Source organism: Pipistrellus kuhlii, unplaced genomic scaffold (assembly GCF_014108245.1).
Source record: "Pipistrellus kuhlii isolate mPipKuh1 unplaced genomic scaffold, mPipKuh1.p scaffold_m20_p_5, whole genome shotgun sequence".
NCBI classification, from domain to species: domain Eukaryota; kingdom Metazoa; phylum Chordata; class Mammalia; order Chiroptera; family Vespertilionidae; genus Pipistrellus; species Pipistrellus kuhlii.
Genome location: NW_023425551.1, coordinates 68096171 through 68111692, shown reverse-complemented (window position 1 = coordinate 68111692; position 15522 = coordinate 68096171). Strand labels below are relative to the sequence as shown.

The following is a 15522-nucleotide window of genomic DNA, read 5'->3' as shown; positions in this document are numbered from 1 at the left end:
CTGGCTCCTCGAAGCCCGCGAGCGAGTGGGGCAGGGGCTGTGTGAGTGTGTGTGTGTGTGTGTGTGTGTGTGTGTGTGTGGTGTCACCGCACCTATATAGGGTGGGGGCTTTTTCCCCCCTCTCTTGACGGTGAGGACGGGGCCGCCCACCCCCAGTCCGCCAGCGCCAGGAGGCTTCCAGGCGAAGGCGCTGAACCCGGGCTGCTGGGCTGTGGCTCGGGTCGGGCCCTGCGCGCGCTCTCCGGCTCCGGGAGAGTGGCGCCTCGGTGGCACCATGACAAACCTCAAGTTTTTCTGCTCTCCCTTTTCCCCCTCTTCCTTCCAGATACGTCACGACGGATCAAACAGCTACCGTTTGATGCAGCTCGGCTGCCTGGAGTCCGTGGCCAATTCCACCGTCGCCTATTCCTCCTCCTCTCCTCTAACGTACTCCACCACCGGCACCGAGTTCGCGTCCCCCTACTTCTCCACTAACCACCAGTACACCCCGCTCCACCACCAGTCCTTCCACTACGAGTTTCAGCACAGCCACCCGGCCGTCACCCCCGACGCCTATTCCCTGAACTCGCTCCACCACTCGCAGCAGTACTACCAGCAGATCCACCACGGGGAGCCCGCCGACTTCATCAACCTGCACAATGCCCGCGCGCTCAAGTCGTCCTGCCTGGACGAGCAGAGGCGGGAGCTGGGCTGCCTCGATGCCTACCGCCGCCACGACCTGTCCCTCATGAGTCATGGCTCTCAGTATGGAATGCACCCAGATCAAAGGCTCCTGCCAGGGCCCAGCCTCGGGCTGGCCGCAGCGGGAGCGGACGACTTGCAGGTAAATAAGCATGCAGTGAATTTGTCTGGCCCTCCCCTCTGCGCCCTCCCCCTCCCGCTCTGTCGAGGCTCTGACTGTAAGCCGGCTCTCTGCTCTCCTACTCTCTCTCTCTCTCTCTCTCTCTCTCTCTCTCTCTCTCTCTCTCACACACACACACACACACACACACACTCACACACACACACATACACACTCACACACACAGCACTTAGGGAAAGTTATCAAAACAATTAGAGGAGGCGTGTGCCATTCGTTTTCTCCCCTTGGATCAAGGCATTGCACCTGCACGCTCCGGAGTCCGGCTAGCGGAGGCCCCCACTTTCCGTAGGTCTGCAGGGAAGTCTTTGGTGAATCCACATTTCGGCCCCTGAGGGGATCCGGCAGGGGAGAAGGGGAGAGCTAGGAGGCTGAGGTTGAGACTCCCAGATTTAGAGTAAGACCCGATAAGTGGATGACCAATCCTAACCTCAGTCTGGCGCTTTGCTGGGTCTCAGGTGTTTGTCCCCTGACTGAGCTGTGGGGAGCTTACTATGAATTGAAGGAGCTGGTTTGTTCTGGAGACATTGTTGGGACCTGAGCTCTAGCTAGAAGTTTCACCAAAGATACTGGATTGATGTGGATAGGGAAGAATCACAAATGAAAAACTCAAAAAATGCATCCCAATGAAAGAATCTGCACAAGACAGTCACCAGGGCCTGGGGTTGAGCCTAATTTCTTTGCCTGAGGCCCACCCAATCCTGCCAACCCGTTCATTTGCAACTTTATTTTTCTTCCCCAACCCATTAATTTATGTAAGATGCAACTCCTTAAGAAGAAGGGAATGGGGAAATAAAGAGAAAGAAAAAAAGACATAGAGAGAAAGAAAGGAGAAAAGGAAGGGAGAGAGGATAAACAAAAAAGGAGAAAGAGAGAGGGGGGAGAGAGGAGGGAGGAAATAGGTAAGGGAGAGAGTGAGAAAGAAAGGAAATCAGATACTGTGGAGGCCATCACTCAACTAGATATCTCTTACTTTCTTAATGCATATTTTGCATATTCTTTCTAACAATAGAATTTATAATTATATAAACATATCACAGCCCCATTTCAAACAAATAAGCCCACAAATGTCCAAAAAAGAACCCAGAAAACATGAATTTGTAACTTCTTTTGCCTGAAAATGCTGCCACTTCTATCTGTGCGTCCCTACTTTTTCAGTCCGCACAAAGCTGGCCACCTTTTCCACAGTCGCCACAAAGCCAGCCGGGCAAGGTACGTGAAGAGCCCAAGTTGGAGACGTCAGGGAACCCTCGTTGCGCACAAAAAATCTTTCCCCCTCATTTACCTCCAAGCATGGGATCATTTTAAAATTACAGCGAAAGCCCTTACAATCCCAACAAAGAGCCATAGCCACACGATCGGCACACAAGAAAAAAGATTTGGCTTCATAAACCTTGACTTTTTACATTTGTATTTATGAAATAATTTTATATGCTCCGGGCATTTTTACATTTTTCACAAGGATCCCCTTATGTCTCAGGGGGGAAAGAAATCTGCCATTCAATGCTTTGCTCAACTAAAACCTATTTACTCTTTTTAATAGCCACGTCTGCTGCTGATTTTTTTGTATCTGTACAAATTTTTTTTCTGTGCCAGACACAAAGCCGGGCATTTTTCAAAAGGGAGGATTAGAACATTTGCAAGCACCAGACAAAGGGAGAGTCCCGTGCAAAAGAACACCGTAGTTTATCCAATTTTCGACTTAGTGCCATTCAACTGGTCATTTATGCAATGTCATCTGACCAAACAACGTTTTACTTATGAGGGGGGAAAGTTTGTTAAGTGAAGAGACCAAGATTCGTTTCTTCTAAGAAAATAAACATCTTAGCGGTATGCCAGAGAATGGGAGAGAGAGGCTTCACTCCCATGGAGAGCTTTGTGGCCTTTTGCCTTCCTCACTTCAGATATTTTGAACCTTTTTTCCCCAGCCTATATGCTTTTTTAAAGTCATTTTTAATCTTCTTTCCCCCCCCCCCCATTTATTAATATTGATACTGAGAGAAACGCTCCAAGATACTAGAAGAAATTGAGGAGTACGGTATCTGATCTATTTATATATCATGTCTATAGATATACATATATAATTTTAGGAAGCAAGTTGTAAATCTGGCAAGCTGTTTTTTTCCCCCACTCCTCCTGGACTTAGCAGAATGAAATAGAAAGAAAAAGGTCATAGCTACTTTTAAAACGAGAACTTGGGAGGGGATGTGTGGGAGAAACCCGTCTCTCTCCTTTTATTTCTTTCTTTTTAAGAAACATTCATCAGCATATGCCTCATTTCAAATGCAACAAATGTAAATATACTTTTCCCTGCACAGAATTTTAAGTGAAAGTCCAATGGTTTGGAGGGCAGTCTAAGTCTGCCTAACAGATGCAAACAGCCTTGTGGCTTCAGTTCCATCTTTGAGTCCCCTAAAAAGATTTGCTATGGCCAACAAAGGAAACTGTCACACCTTTTCCCATCACCGCTTTAATTTATGCCCAGTTTTCCAAGTTTTTTTTTTTTCCATATTGATTTGATAATCACTTTAAGGCAGAACAGTTCAAATAAGAAAGAGCTCGTGAACTGGTTGAAAAGGGGGCTCTTACAGGCCTGCCTCAATATGGTGAAAATGGGGGAGCGAAAGAGAGCCAGGGCTGTAAAGGTTGTTTTGTAAAGTGGGTTTTTATTATGCACCGACTCTCTCCGCATTTACTTAACTCTTCACGGGCTGTTGGGTAGGTTAACACCCTTCAAGGCCTCTTTCATGTCCAATACCTCGTTTGTTTGTAAAGGAAAATGAGCCTTTAACACATTTGGACTCAGGGAGGGGGGGAAAGACACACAGAGAGAAATTTTTATTTTTCTTAGTAAAAAATCAGCAAGCCCTTACCTCCTTCCTAGTTCAAATGACCCCCAAATCCATTAGGCCCCGAAGGTCTACAAGGAGTGACCCTGAAGGTGTTTCCTCTATAGGACCCCATTTTGGGTAGTATTATAGGATGCTCCTCCAACTGGGGTAAAGGAGAACCTTCATTAGGTAACTTAAATCTCTCACTTGAAGTGATCCCTCTGAGCTCTCAAGAAACCCACAGTGCCAAACCTGATACATTTGGTGTAATTTGCTTCCTGTGGAAAGTGCCATGGAGACTGTATATGTTGTGCTATGTGCCTTGATGGGGACTCAAAGGGTTTCTCATTCTCTTATGCCAAGATGAAAGGCACTCAGGCCCTTTGAAGTGTAATATTTCATGGTGCTGTAAAATGCATACCTTAAGATTTATACAACTTTTAGATTGTGGTTTTCTGGCAACCCCCTCCCCTCCCCCTATTATGATTGCTGCCAAACTTGCTCTAGCTCAGTGGTTGCCTTAAATGTCTACTATGAGGTTATGTGGATATGAGGTTCAGGGACAGGACAGATTGAAAGACTTAACTCTTAGGGTCATACTTATTAATACCTCTTTCAGTGATTTTATGTATTTTCCTTTTATTAAGGGCTCTGTGGAAGCCCAGTGTGGGCTTGTTCTCAATGGCCAAGGTGGAGTGATAAGAAGAGGTAAGGACACGTTAAAACATTCTTTTCTTATCTATTATGTTGTTTTGAAGATCTGGTGGTGCTTTTAAACATCAGATCCCTTGTCTGGTGATTGAGAAATCAATTTCTCTTAGTCAATTACTCTTGTCCCACACAGACACACCCACATTCAAAAGCCTCCCTTCCTCCACTGAAGCCTGAACTTAGCCTGTGCCCCAAAAAGCTCTGATAGAAGAGATTGAGTTTTTCACAGAACAGTGACAGAATCAAAGTTCAAGATTAAAAAAAAAAAAAAAAAAAAAAAAATCCTTCTCACACCTCCTTTCCCCATCACCACATCCTGGAGCAGAATTTCTGGTCTTTTTTAGTCCTAAATGTGCCAGCCACAGCCTGGGTATTTGAGGTGATGGTGTTAGCTTGAGGCTTTGAAGGATTCTGTGAAAGGCTGGATTCATTGAGGCTGCAGGGAAGGCTAATGAAACACCAACATTGTAGCTGCCCTTATTTTTCTAAATGTCCTGAACATTTCTTTCTTTAAGGGAGGGTGGGAGGAGGAGGTGGTGTTAACTGCACTGGATAAAGCTTTCTTGTTCCCATCTGTTGAAGAAAACATCTGAATCCAGAGTTACCCATGGCATTGGAAGGGGGGACAAGAGTAGAAAGCTGTTGATTTCAGCTCAGACACTGAAGGGGGCTGCATCTCAGATGTTCCATTTTGACAAAAGGTTTTGAACTATGACATCTTAAGGGCCTCGAGGCAGTGCAGATTTTGCTAGCTTCCCACTTAACTGTATCCAGTGCCTCTGAAGCTTATTTTCCTAGTAAGCTGAGTAACCCTAGGAGCATACAAGGCAAGGGGGACCAGCTGTTATCCCAACTTCATACGAATTAATAAGACGTGGCCTATTCACCAGGACTAATTCCAGCTCCAGGGCTGCAGTTTTCTTTAGTAGCTGAACCACTAAACACTGAGTCACTTCTGATGGCACCAAATAAATGTTCTTCAGTCACTCTCCCTCTCTTTCAAAGTTCATTTAAAGATTCCAGAGAGGGAGAGAGAAATATATTGACAGACAGCAGTAGGTTCTTTTATGTTTAAATGGCAGGTTTTGCAACCCAATGTCCAGTGTGAAGCTCCATTTAAACTGAGGTGGGGAGGAGGGAGGGACAAAGAATGCTTTCCTTTGGGAACTTGACTATTGTTATCGTGGAAGCTTGAAACTCCCATTAAATGTAAAATAGCTTTTTAAGTATGTCGTTTTACCCGGTGGGTATTTGAGAACTTTTGTGTGTGTGTGTGTTTTTTAATTACTAGTGATGCTCCATAAATATATTTTTTACATGAGCAATATTAAACCTGTCAGCCAGGCCAATACTGTCATGTTGACATGCCACGAAAAAGGCCCAAGACTAGTGAAAACTGAGGGAAAATATACAGCCTGTTGGGAAGAAGGGTTAAAAAAGCAGAGTGGAAGAGGAGCCAGGTGAAAGGAGCTTGTCCCAGTCTGTTGGGACGATCTCACCAAAGGTGAGGCCAAGCACTCCGGGCGCGCAAAGATATCGGTGGTGCTGAAGGACAGCGCCACTTATTAGCGCCCGGAGCCCGCTCCTCCCAGAGCGCAGCTCGCGCGCTACTTCGGATTTTGAGTTCAGCTTGATCACCCTCTCAGTTGATTGGAAATAGCGTCAGGTCCTACAATACCTGACAGAAGGTGGGAGTTATTCGAGGTCCAAGGTGGGAGCTGGATAGGAGATGGCTGTGTAATCAGTTGAATTTTAGGAGAGAGCCGGAGGGGACACCTCCACGCCAGCCTCCCCTAAAAGGCCAAAGCTCTTGGGTAACGATAAGGTCAGACAGAGCTGCGGTCCTGTCCTATCAGAGTCACAGAAATGGTCTTCCTCGGGTGATGGTTTCCTATTCTTCTAGGACCCGGTGCCAGCTCACTTCACCTAACGTATCAGCTCTGAATCTGCTATGTTAAGCCAAATATTGATCTTTTAGGAGAGCAGCCTGCATCCAAAGAAAATGGGGAGGTAGCTTGGGGGTTTTGTTTGTATTGTTTGACTAACTCCCTCTGTCTTCCCCCGCCCTGCAAAAGGAGTTCAGCATTTAACTGCTGAGTTTATTCATTTTCTATGTGTCTTAAAGATAGGCCAATTAACTTGGGATAGCCCTGGAGACCAGGATGTGCTGTCTGTTTACTCTGAACAGATCAATGTGCATGACAATTCACAGATAGCAAGGGTATCCAGGAAGTCTTGCATTGAAATGTGGTGTAGATCCTGCTGAGCACACCCAGCACCTCATCTCAGGACCCCCAGTTTTTGGAGAAAAGCTAAGGAAGCCTCTTGTCTCTATTGTCACAGTAACGCACAGGATTCCTCATACCAACAGCTCTCGTCACCTTTGTTCTTCATGATCGCAAGCGCTCTGCCATGTCACCTTATTGTGTAATGGCTTAGATGAGGGTATCTGTTTCTCTTCTCATACATGCTTTACAGGTAACTCTCCACATGAAACATAATTTCTTGAAAAGCACAACGTTTCACTATTTTCCTTCTCCTGCAAAGCATTCGGATAAACTTACATTTCTAGTGATTTCTAGAATTTATTGTGGGAGAAAAAAAATGGATTTTATTTCCAAAGGCCCCTGAAGAAAAGGCAGATTCCTAAATGCTCTACACCAGTTCTCCAAGGAGAGGTTATCTGGTTTGCAGTGGTGTGTGTGTGTGTGTGTGTGTGTGTGTGTGTTGGTGGAGGGAGGGAGTTCCAGTTAAAATTTGGCCACATCTATAGGTAAAGATCCAAATCCCATTTTCCTGACTCACTGCGGTAAGTGGCAGTTAGTTACGTAGTGTTTGCCTATAATGAAGGCCCCATCGCCCAAGAAAGTGCGGAAGCGGGGGCAGCAGAGAGGTAATTACCACCCAGATAAAATATTTGCCACCGCCTCGGAGGTGCGGCTCCCCGCGCGCTCACTCCCGGTTAATGGTGTGCGCGATTTCGCCCGCAGCTCCGCCACTCGAACCATCAGAACCAATAATCTTTACTTTACCCAGTCCTCGGTATCGATAGCTTCTCTCGCCTCCGGGCGTCGGCTTTGATATGTTAATATTTCTGAGTAGCAAATTCTGCAGAGATCATATTAATGTTGTACGTACAGAGTGGAGCTTTGCCTCCGTTGAATATTCAGATGCTGGATTTCAAAAGGCATCTCTTGAAGAAATGAGGCTTCTATTTACAGGAGTCGTCTGTGTTTTTAATCATTAAAAGAAAAAAAAAAGAAAAAAAAAGGAAAACCCACTCTTCTTTTCCCCTGGAATCTTCTGAGACTCCCTCATGGCCCCCTCCCCTTTGGCAGGCGCTGGCCCCTTTCATTTCCCGCCCTGAGAATTTCATAATAAGAGAACAATGTTGATGACAATGAGGACGGCGATGGTGATGATGAAGCTGATAATGAGGGGGACCCAGACTGGAAAAGCAGGGGTAGGGGCTCCATTGGGCTGGGCGCTGTGGCCTTCAGAACAGGATGGAGGTGAGATGAGGAAACCCAGTTTTTCCATAGTTGGGTGGGAAGTGACATTTTGGCTCTGGTCTTTTTGTACGAAATCATGGATGGCAGACTCAACAAAGAAAAAAAAAAAGAAAAAAAGGAAGAAAGGAAAAAAATGAAAAAAAGGGAAGAGGGGAAGCGCCCTTGTTCCGCTTTGTGATCACTCTGCCTTGCTGCCCCAGGCTAATTTCAGAAGCTTAAATACCGCCGTAGCCTCTGGGCCACGCGGAGAGGGAGCGGCCCGGCCGTGGGCAGGCTGGAGCGCTTTCCGGATTGCCTGTGGCTACACAAAATACAAACTACTTTGAATCAAAACATTTTTGGGGGAATTAATATGATCTGAATCCTGCACGTTTTAAGAGCGCCGGAGTTTGTCAGATCGCTTAGAGGTGACTGGCTCGCCAGGCGGAGGCATTTAGGCTGCGGCACAAACATTGTCAGATCCGATTTAATTTTAAAAAAAAAATAAAAATGCTTGGATGAAACGGAGCTTAGCATCCATCGCCCAGTCTGCCAATAGCAGGGTGGATGGATCTGACCGCTTTCCTCTTCCGCAGCCCCCACGGCTGCCCTCGGGCTGCTTGGCCAGAAGGACCGGCTTTCCCCCGGATTTCTCCAGCCCTCCCCCACCACCCCCAACTCTGAGCCAGCCTTTGGGTCTTTCAGCATTTCCTGGAAGGAGTAAGGTTGGAGGAGGGTGGGGACACTAGTGCCTCTTCTTTTGTCAGACCTATATGGACTCGCTTCTTACCTCAAAACTCATTTCTATGGCTTATGTGTTGTGACAATGAGGCCAGGAATACACCTGGAGCCTCACCTGCCTCGTTAGTCCCCGGATACAGACTCCGAATCCAATCACCTTTCTGTGAAGTCTAAAATCCATATATATACCAAAAGACCTGGACACATGGTTTGTTAGAAATCTATTTTTGCAGGACTGGGGGAACTGCTTTCCCAAAACCTGATGCCTTCTCCCCAATTTCCTTATTGCTTTGAAAATCACCAAAAGCCAAAGCACTCTATCTTTGGGAAATAGGATTAACATACACACCCCAACACACACACACACACACACACACACACACACACGATTGCACACCCACCGCCACATTGAACTAGTAGGTCTCCCCTTGCAGACCTCCCTTTCTTTTGTTCTGCCTGGAACCTGCACCAGGAAGAGCCTTTCAAACCTGGTAATCCGGTTATACCTGGCATATCCTCCCCCAGACAGAGCACTTTGCTGCTCAAATACCATCTGAGGCCTATTTGATGACCATTAAGCCCATATCCCTTTGTCATTTGATTACAATTAGTATCTGCTTCCAAGGACTGGGGGGGGGGGGGGGGGCGGGCGGGCGGGGTTGTTACCTTGGGGAGGGGTGTTGCGATTGAGAAGGGCAAGAGGCTAGAGGGGAAACCCCCCGGGAATGATCCTACCCCACCCCGTTTAAACGTGTACCTCGAAGAAATGCACCAGCAGAACAAACTGGGACAGGAAACTCTCGAAATCGCTTACACATTTTTAATGTGCCGGAAAAAGAGGGGAAAAAAAAAACACACTGGAGTGATCGCTGGAGATGAAGAAGGGGAGGGAAAAAAATCCCTGCCGTTTGTATTTCTTTCATTTGAATTGTAAACATCTGTTTGGCTGTAAGGCGAACAGAACATTTATTTTGCTCTCAAGATTTGGTCTAATTATGTCAACACGGACGGGCGGCGGCGGCTTCGGAGAGGCTGCGCGCCCCGGCCGCGCCCGCGAGCCCGGCGGGGAGTATTGATCGCACCTGGAGAAGGCGCGGGGCCTCTGGCCATCGCCCGCTCTGTTCTCGGGGCGCGTGGGGGGCATCAGAGGGCACCCGTGGCTTAGAGGCAGCTTTGGGGGCGCCAGGGGAGCCTCGGTTCCTTGGAGACGACCGTGACTGTTTCCTCTGCCCTAATTGCCTGGGATGAGAAGAGGAAAAGCTCGCTGGCGCGTGGCTTCCTAATCCCAGAACTGCGCCAAACGTGGGTGGGGATCTTGTCAGGCTGCACAGCTCGCACCCAGTGACGTGGTAGGTGCTCAGCATCAGGGTGGGACTGGGTGGCTTTTGCTCAGGGCGCTGAGCATGCGTGTATCCATTTCCCATGGCGCCTCCTCACAACCTGGGAAAATAAGGAGAGCAGCTGTGCGCATCCCCATTTTTCAGATGACCCCACTGAGTTCCAGAGTTAACTCGCCTAAAATCAAAAGGATCGCTAGTGAGCCAGCTTGTTACTTGCAGCCCAGTCCTTTTTCCACTCCCCCACACCGTGCCTAGAGACACAGGCCTCAGACGTTTCCAGCCAGGCCTCAGAGGGCGCAGCCCCAGTCCCCTACTGCTTCTACAGGCCTGGGACCCAGCAAGGTCTGCGGGCTGAAGGATCTGCATCTATTCTCTAGTGCATGACTTTGTCATACACACCCTAAGCCCTTGGCTCCTTCTTCCTATAGCGGTGGCCACGTTAATCCCTTTTACACTGATAGCCAAGTCCTAGACAAGTGACCTTGAGCAGGTAGTCCCTGATTTCTTAGGCTGTTACTATAGCTACACATATCTAAGTTTACAGCGGCACTGGAAATAGGACATCGTATCTCCAGGTTCCCATTTAAAAAGTAATGACCTTCGTGGAAGGATTGCTTCTGTGCACTAGGAACGGAAAAGAGATGTACTCTAAGAGTTCTTCCGGAGGACGACCCTGGCTGTGGCACCAGAGATGCCTCTTCCCGGAGTGCTGGAACTAGAATGAATATTATATAATTTCAATCAGAGCTGACCGGCAACACAGGCACAGTGTTTCAACTAGTCACACTGGGGATGGACACTGTCAATGGCTGGGCATGGTTGACTCTTGCATGACTTTCCTTCTTTGAAATCTCACCATTGCCATCCGTTGTCTGGATCTCCTTAAAGAATTCCCACCTCCTTGGAGCCTTCATTCCAACTACACAACTCTGGTGACGTTGACCTATGGCTTTTGAATTCTGCCCTACAAAATAAACCGGGAAGAATAATAGGAGGTGCCCCCATGCTGCTGTAAACTTTACAAGTTGCCAAATCTTGAGCCAGGGACAAGAGAGTTCCCCAAGGCTGCAGCAATGCCAAGTATCAAAGCAACAGAAATTCCCTTTAAAGATGCTATGACATAAAAAATAAAAGGCTCTAGAGTTGATGGCTAATCTGAATACAAAATAAATCCTCCAGGCAATTTGTGTGTGCATCAAGCATACTGTTAATATTCAGCCTGTATGACTCATCTAATAAATGCTTATCTGTGCATAAGCCATAAGTCTAACCTGAATGCAGGAGAGGAAGGCCAAGGGCCCAGAGAGCTAGCACTTAGCCAGGTAGCTGACCAACGGCTTCCCTGGGAGCAGCTGGTTTTCAGCACACGGGGTTTCCCGTTCCCAAAGAGTGCTGCTTCCAATTGGAGAACGCCTAATTTGGCTCCTTTTCCAAAAATTATAATATTTTGAATCTCTCTAAATAAGGTTTTAAGCCCACTGTGCATTAGTAAAGATAAGAAAGGTCTAAAAGTGTGTCCTTTTCCTTAGCAACCAGGAAAATAACACAGACCCTTTTCTCTCACTGATAATAAATTTGAGATGCACTGGGTGAGCGGTCTTGTGCCCTCAATTGTGTTTTGGCTGGTGTACAGAGAGGGACTTTATGTAAGAATATGCATTTGCTTATGATTCATCGTGGCTGTGGGTGGAGGCCCATTTTCAGTAGAGGGCTGTGCGAATTTTGATTATCAACATCATTATGGCTTTTAAAAACATATTTTTTGCTTCAGATGACCTCGCAGTGACCTAAATTCTAAAGTTCTCAGGTTCTCAATTCTCATGATATGTCACTAAAACCCAGATTCATTACCTAGCTTACTTTCCTGTTCATCTCAATGTTTGAGAAGTCACATGTTTATTTTTAAAATGCATTTTGCATAGGTATAAAGTGAGAGCACAACCAAAAGTATAGTCATGTTTTTGAGCCCAGAAATCTAGGAAATCTGTATTATTATTATCATTATAGTAGTACTTTCTTATCCTCGATTTTACTTTCCATAGTATCAGCTACCTGAGGTCTACTGCAGTCTGAAAATATTAAATAGAAAATTCTAGAAGTAAACAATTCATAAATTTTAAATTGCACATGGTTCTGAGTAGTGCAATGAAATCCTGTGCCATCCATTTGGTCCTTCCCTGGACATGAATCATCCCTTGGTCCAGTATATCCATATTACATAGTCTGTCTGCCCGTTAGTCACTTGGTAACAGTCTAGGTCAATGGTCGGCAAACTCGAGTCACATGCAGCTCTTAAGCCTCTTGAGTGTGGTTCTTCCACAAAATACCATGGCCTGGGAGAGTCTATTTTGAAGAAGTGGTGTTAGAAGAAGTTTAAGTTTAAAAAGTTGATTCTCAAAAGAAATTTCAATTGTTGTACTGTTGATATTTGGCTCTGTTGACTAATGAATTTGCAGACCACTGGTCTAGGTTATCAGATAGACAACTAATCACAGTGCTTGTGTTTAAGTAACCCTTATTTTACTTAATAATGACTCCGAAGTGCAAGAGTAGTGATCCTGGCAATTCATATATGCCAAAGAGAAGCAGCAAAGTGTATGTGTATATAGGAAAGAATATAGTATATATAGCGTTCAGTACTATCTGCGGTTTCAGACTTCCACTCAGGGTCTTGGAACATATCCCCATGTGCATAAGGGGGACTACTGTTGTATTATTTAAAAATTGTTTCTGAGGACGACAGGTGGAGAAGCACAGGTAAATCTGTGTTTCAAGTTCCTGCAGAAGGCATTTGCATGGTTTCCCATGGTATTGCATGGTGTTGGCCACAAGTTTAATAATAATAAAAAAAATTTCAGTTTGACAATAAAGATGATGGTCCCTCAGGTTTTAACTGAGGGCAGGTATCCAGACACTAGCACATGCTATTTAGCCTAGTGTACAGGATCCACCTTCAGGTCTGGAGAGGGCTAGCTCTTCTGATGTTCTCACTATCCCCTCTTCTGTCTTTGAGGGGCACGCAGGATGATCACCAGCCACAGAATGCTCAGGGAGAAACATGTTAGTCCCAGCACTTCCGGGGGAAATTCAGATGACTGTAAGACAGCCAGTAGGAATTCCAGAAAGTACAGGATGGAAACACTTTAAGAGTAGGGCAAGGTTAGCCTGTTCTCTCCACCCAGGTCCAGAACCCCTTTGCCTTTTTAAACATCCTCCCAGATTTCTTAGTAACTGTGCCCAGAATCAGAATACCAGAGACTCCACTGACATACATTCCTTCTGAGCTGCTTAGGAGGAAGGCAGGAGTATGTGGGAGGCCAGTGGTGAGTTTTAGACCAGTGCCTCTCAGACTTTAATGCACACACAAACCATCTGGGGCTCTTTTAAAAATGCAGATTCTGACCAAGAAGGTCTGGGGTTGGGCCTGAGATTCTGCATTTCTAACGAGCTCCTAGGAGATGCCAGTTGAGGATCACCCATTGAGTAAAAGGATTTTTGGATAACACTCTCCTGAACATTTTTTCTTACTCTACCTACATTTCTTTTCCTTCTTTTTCATCAGAGGACTTCAGCCTTTTCTGGAAAAGTTTAAGATAGCCCATAACCGAAGAAATCAAATGTATGCTCACAAAAGCAAACTTTGAATTTGACTTTGCCAAGGAAGCTCTTCCCTCAGCTTGCTCAGTGAATTGGGGGGTGGGAGGCTGAGGGCAGCCTTGGATCCTGGGGCTGTGTAGCCACCTTGTTAGCAGTGTGGACATTGGCTCAGGAATTATGCAGTGAGGGAAGACTGAGCAGCAGGAAACGCTCCCCAACAAGGATCATCATGGGTCCTCACCTCTACTTCAGCTGTCAGAGGTGAGGAAATGTGCTCTTGTTCGTGGAGGAGAGCAGAGCTCCAGGGTCTTTCTGGAGATTACTGACCACTAATATTTACTGTGTTTCAGTTACTGCTAGGTCATGCACTGTGTTTGACTGTGTGTGCTGATCTCGAGGGTTGACATATTATTCACCCACATGTGTTGGAAGTTTCTGGAAGTGGGCAAAATAATTTTAGTGGTGTCTGTAGTTGGTAGATGTATGAGGGAAAGGATATGGCAGCTCTCAAACATTTTGGAAAAGAACTTTCAAAATTTTTTCTATATATTAAGTCCTGGATTAAAAAAAAAAACACAAAAAAACAATCTTGGTACATACATATAAACACAGGATAAATAATACCTACCTTTTGCATTGGTTAATTGGTGGAGTTTGGGAGTTTTAATTAATTGATGTGTTTCTTGGCATGGATGATATCAAAATTAACACTGATGGATCATTTTACACTCCACAGTATGCTACTTTTTATTTAAGTTAAGATAATCTTTCATAAACACCTCCAGTAGATATTTGAAAGACAAAATGTTGAGTGTCATTTGAAAGGACATCTTCAGAGCAGCTCTTGGAGATGATCCAGCTGCTGTACGTGTAAGGCAGGTGTGCCATGCATCCCTGAGTCCTGAGGAGAGCCATAGTGTTAACGGTCTTTCATGCAGATATCTCTCCTCACTGTCATTAATATACAACATGCTTTTTCCTCCAAAGGTGGTACCTGTGTGGTCAACCCCACAGACTTATTTTGCTCTGTCCCTGGCCGTCTGTCCCTTCTCAGTTCTACTTCCAAATACAAGGTGACCATCGCAGAGGTGAAGAGGCGCCTCTCACCACCAGAATGCCTCAATGCTTCACTCCTGGGAGGCATTTTGAGAAGGTATGTTCAAGTTGTTTTCCAGCATGGTGGGTTTCCAATACCACACTCCCCAACCCTCAGCGCCTACATCTTCTGTCCCATGTTGAATTCCCTGAGTGGTCAAGAGTTCTCATATTTTCCCTCAGAATGTGCATTGTCAAAACCTAGTTTTTGCTTGTGTTTGGACAGAGCAAAGTCCAAGAATGGGGGCCGCTGCCTGAGAGAGAAGCTGGATAGGCTTGGCCTGAACTTACCCGCGGGAAGACGGAAAGCAGCCAATGTTACCCTCCTCACTTCCTTAGTTGAAGGTATGGCTTTTCAGCTCTGCAAAGTAACAATGGAAGGTTAGCAATTCTTTGAAGCTCAGGATTATTACATTATGCTGTCTTATTTTTGTCTATGCCAGTGATTTTCAACCTTTTTTCATCTCATAGCACACAGAAATTAATTACTGAAATTCTGCAGGGCACCAAAAAATATATTTTTGCTGATCTGATAAAAATAGACATAATTTTGGTTCATTCACACTGGATGACTATTACTGTGTTGGCTATTGTCATTTTATTAATTTTACAATCTAAGGAAAAAGAGGTCAGGTATTTCATGTTTTAAAAATTCTTGTGGCACACTGGTTGAAAATCGCTGGTCTACACTATTAAGCAGGATAGTTTAACAGTTACAAGTGAAGTTTCTAATTCATCTTAATAATTACTAAATTAGACTTAATATAAAGATCAGATAACTCATAACATAATTTAATTTACTGATCTCAGCAATAATAGGGAAGAATATAACAATAGAAGATTTAGGTACTTTAACA

The 15522-nt window shown here is 45.4% G+C and overlaps 1 protein-coding gene across 1 annotated transcript in view; it reads left to right on the top strand.

Annotated features, from left to right (window-relative positions):
• The first annotated feature begins 284 nt into the window (after positions 1 to 284).
• Positions 285 to 15522, top strand: part of TFAP2D (transcription factor AP-2 delta) — a 50185-nt gene continuing 34947 nt past the window's right edge. Inside the window, exons 1-4 of the mRNA XM_036414912.2 lie at positions 285 to 823; positions 4338 to 4398; positions 14558 to 14723; positions 14892 to 15010. Coding sequence (XP_036270805.2) covers positions 359 to 823; positions 4338 to 4398; positions 14558 to 14723; positions 14892 to 15010 — 811 coding nt within the window. The 5' untranslated portion in view covers positions 285 to 358. The remainder of the gene's footprint in view (positions 824 to 4337; positions 4399 to 14557; positions 14724 to 14891; positions 15011 to 15522) is intronic.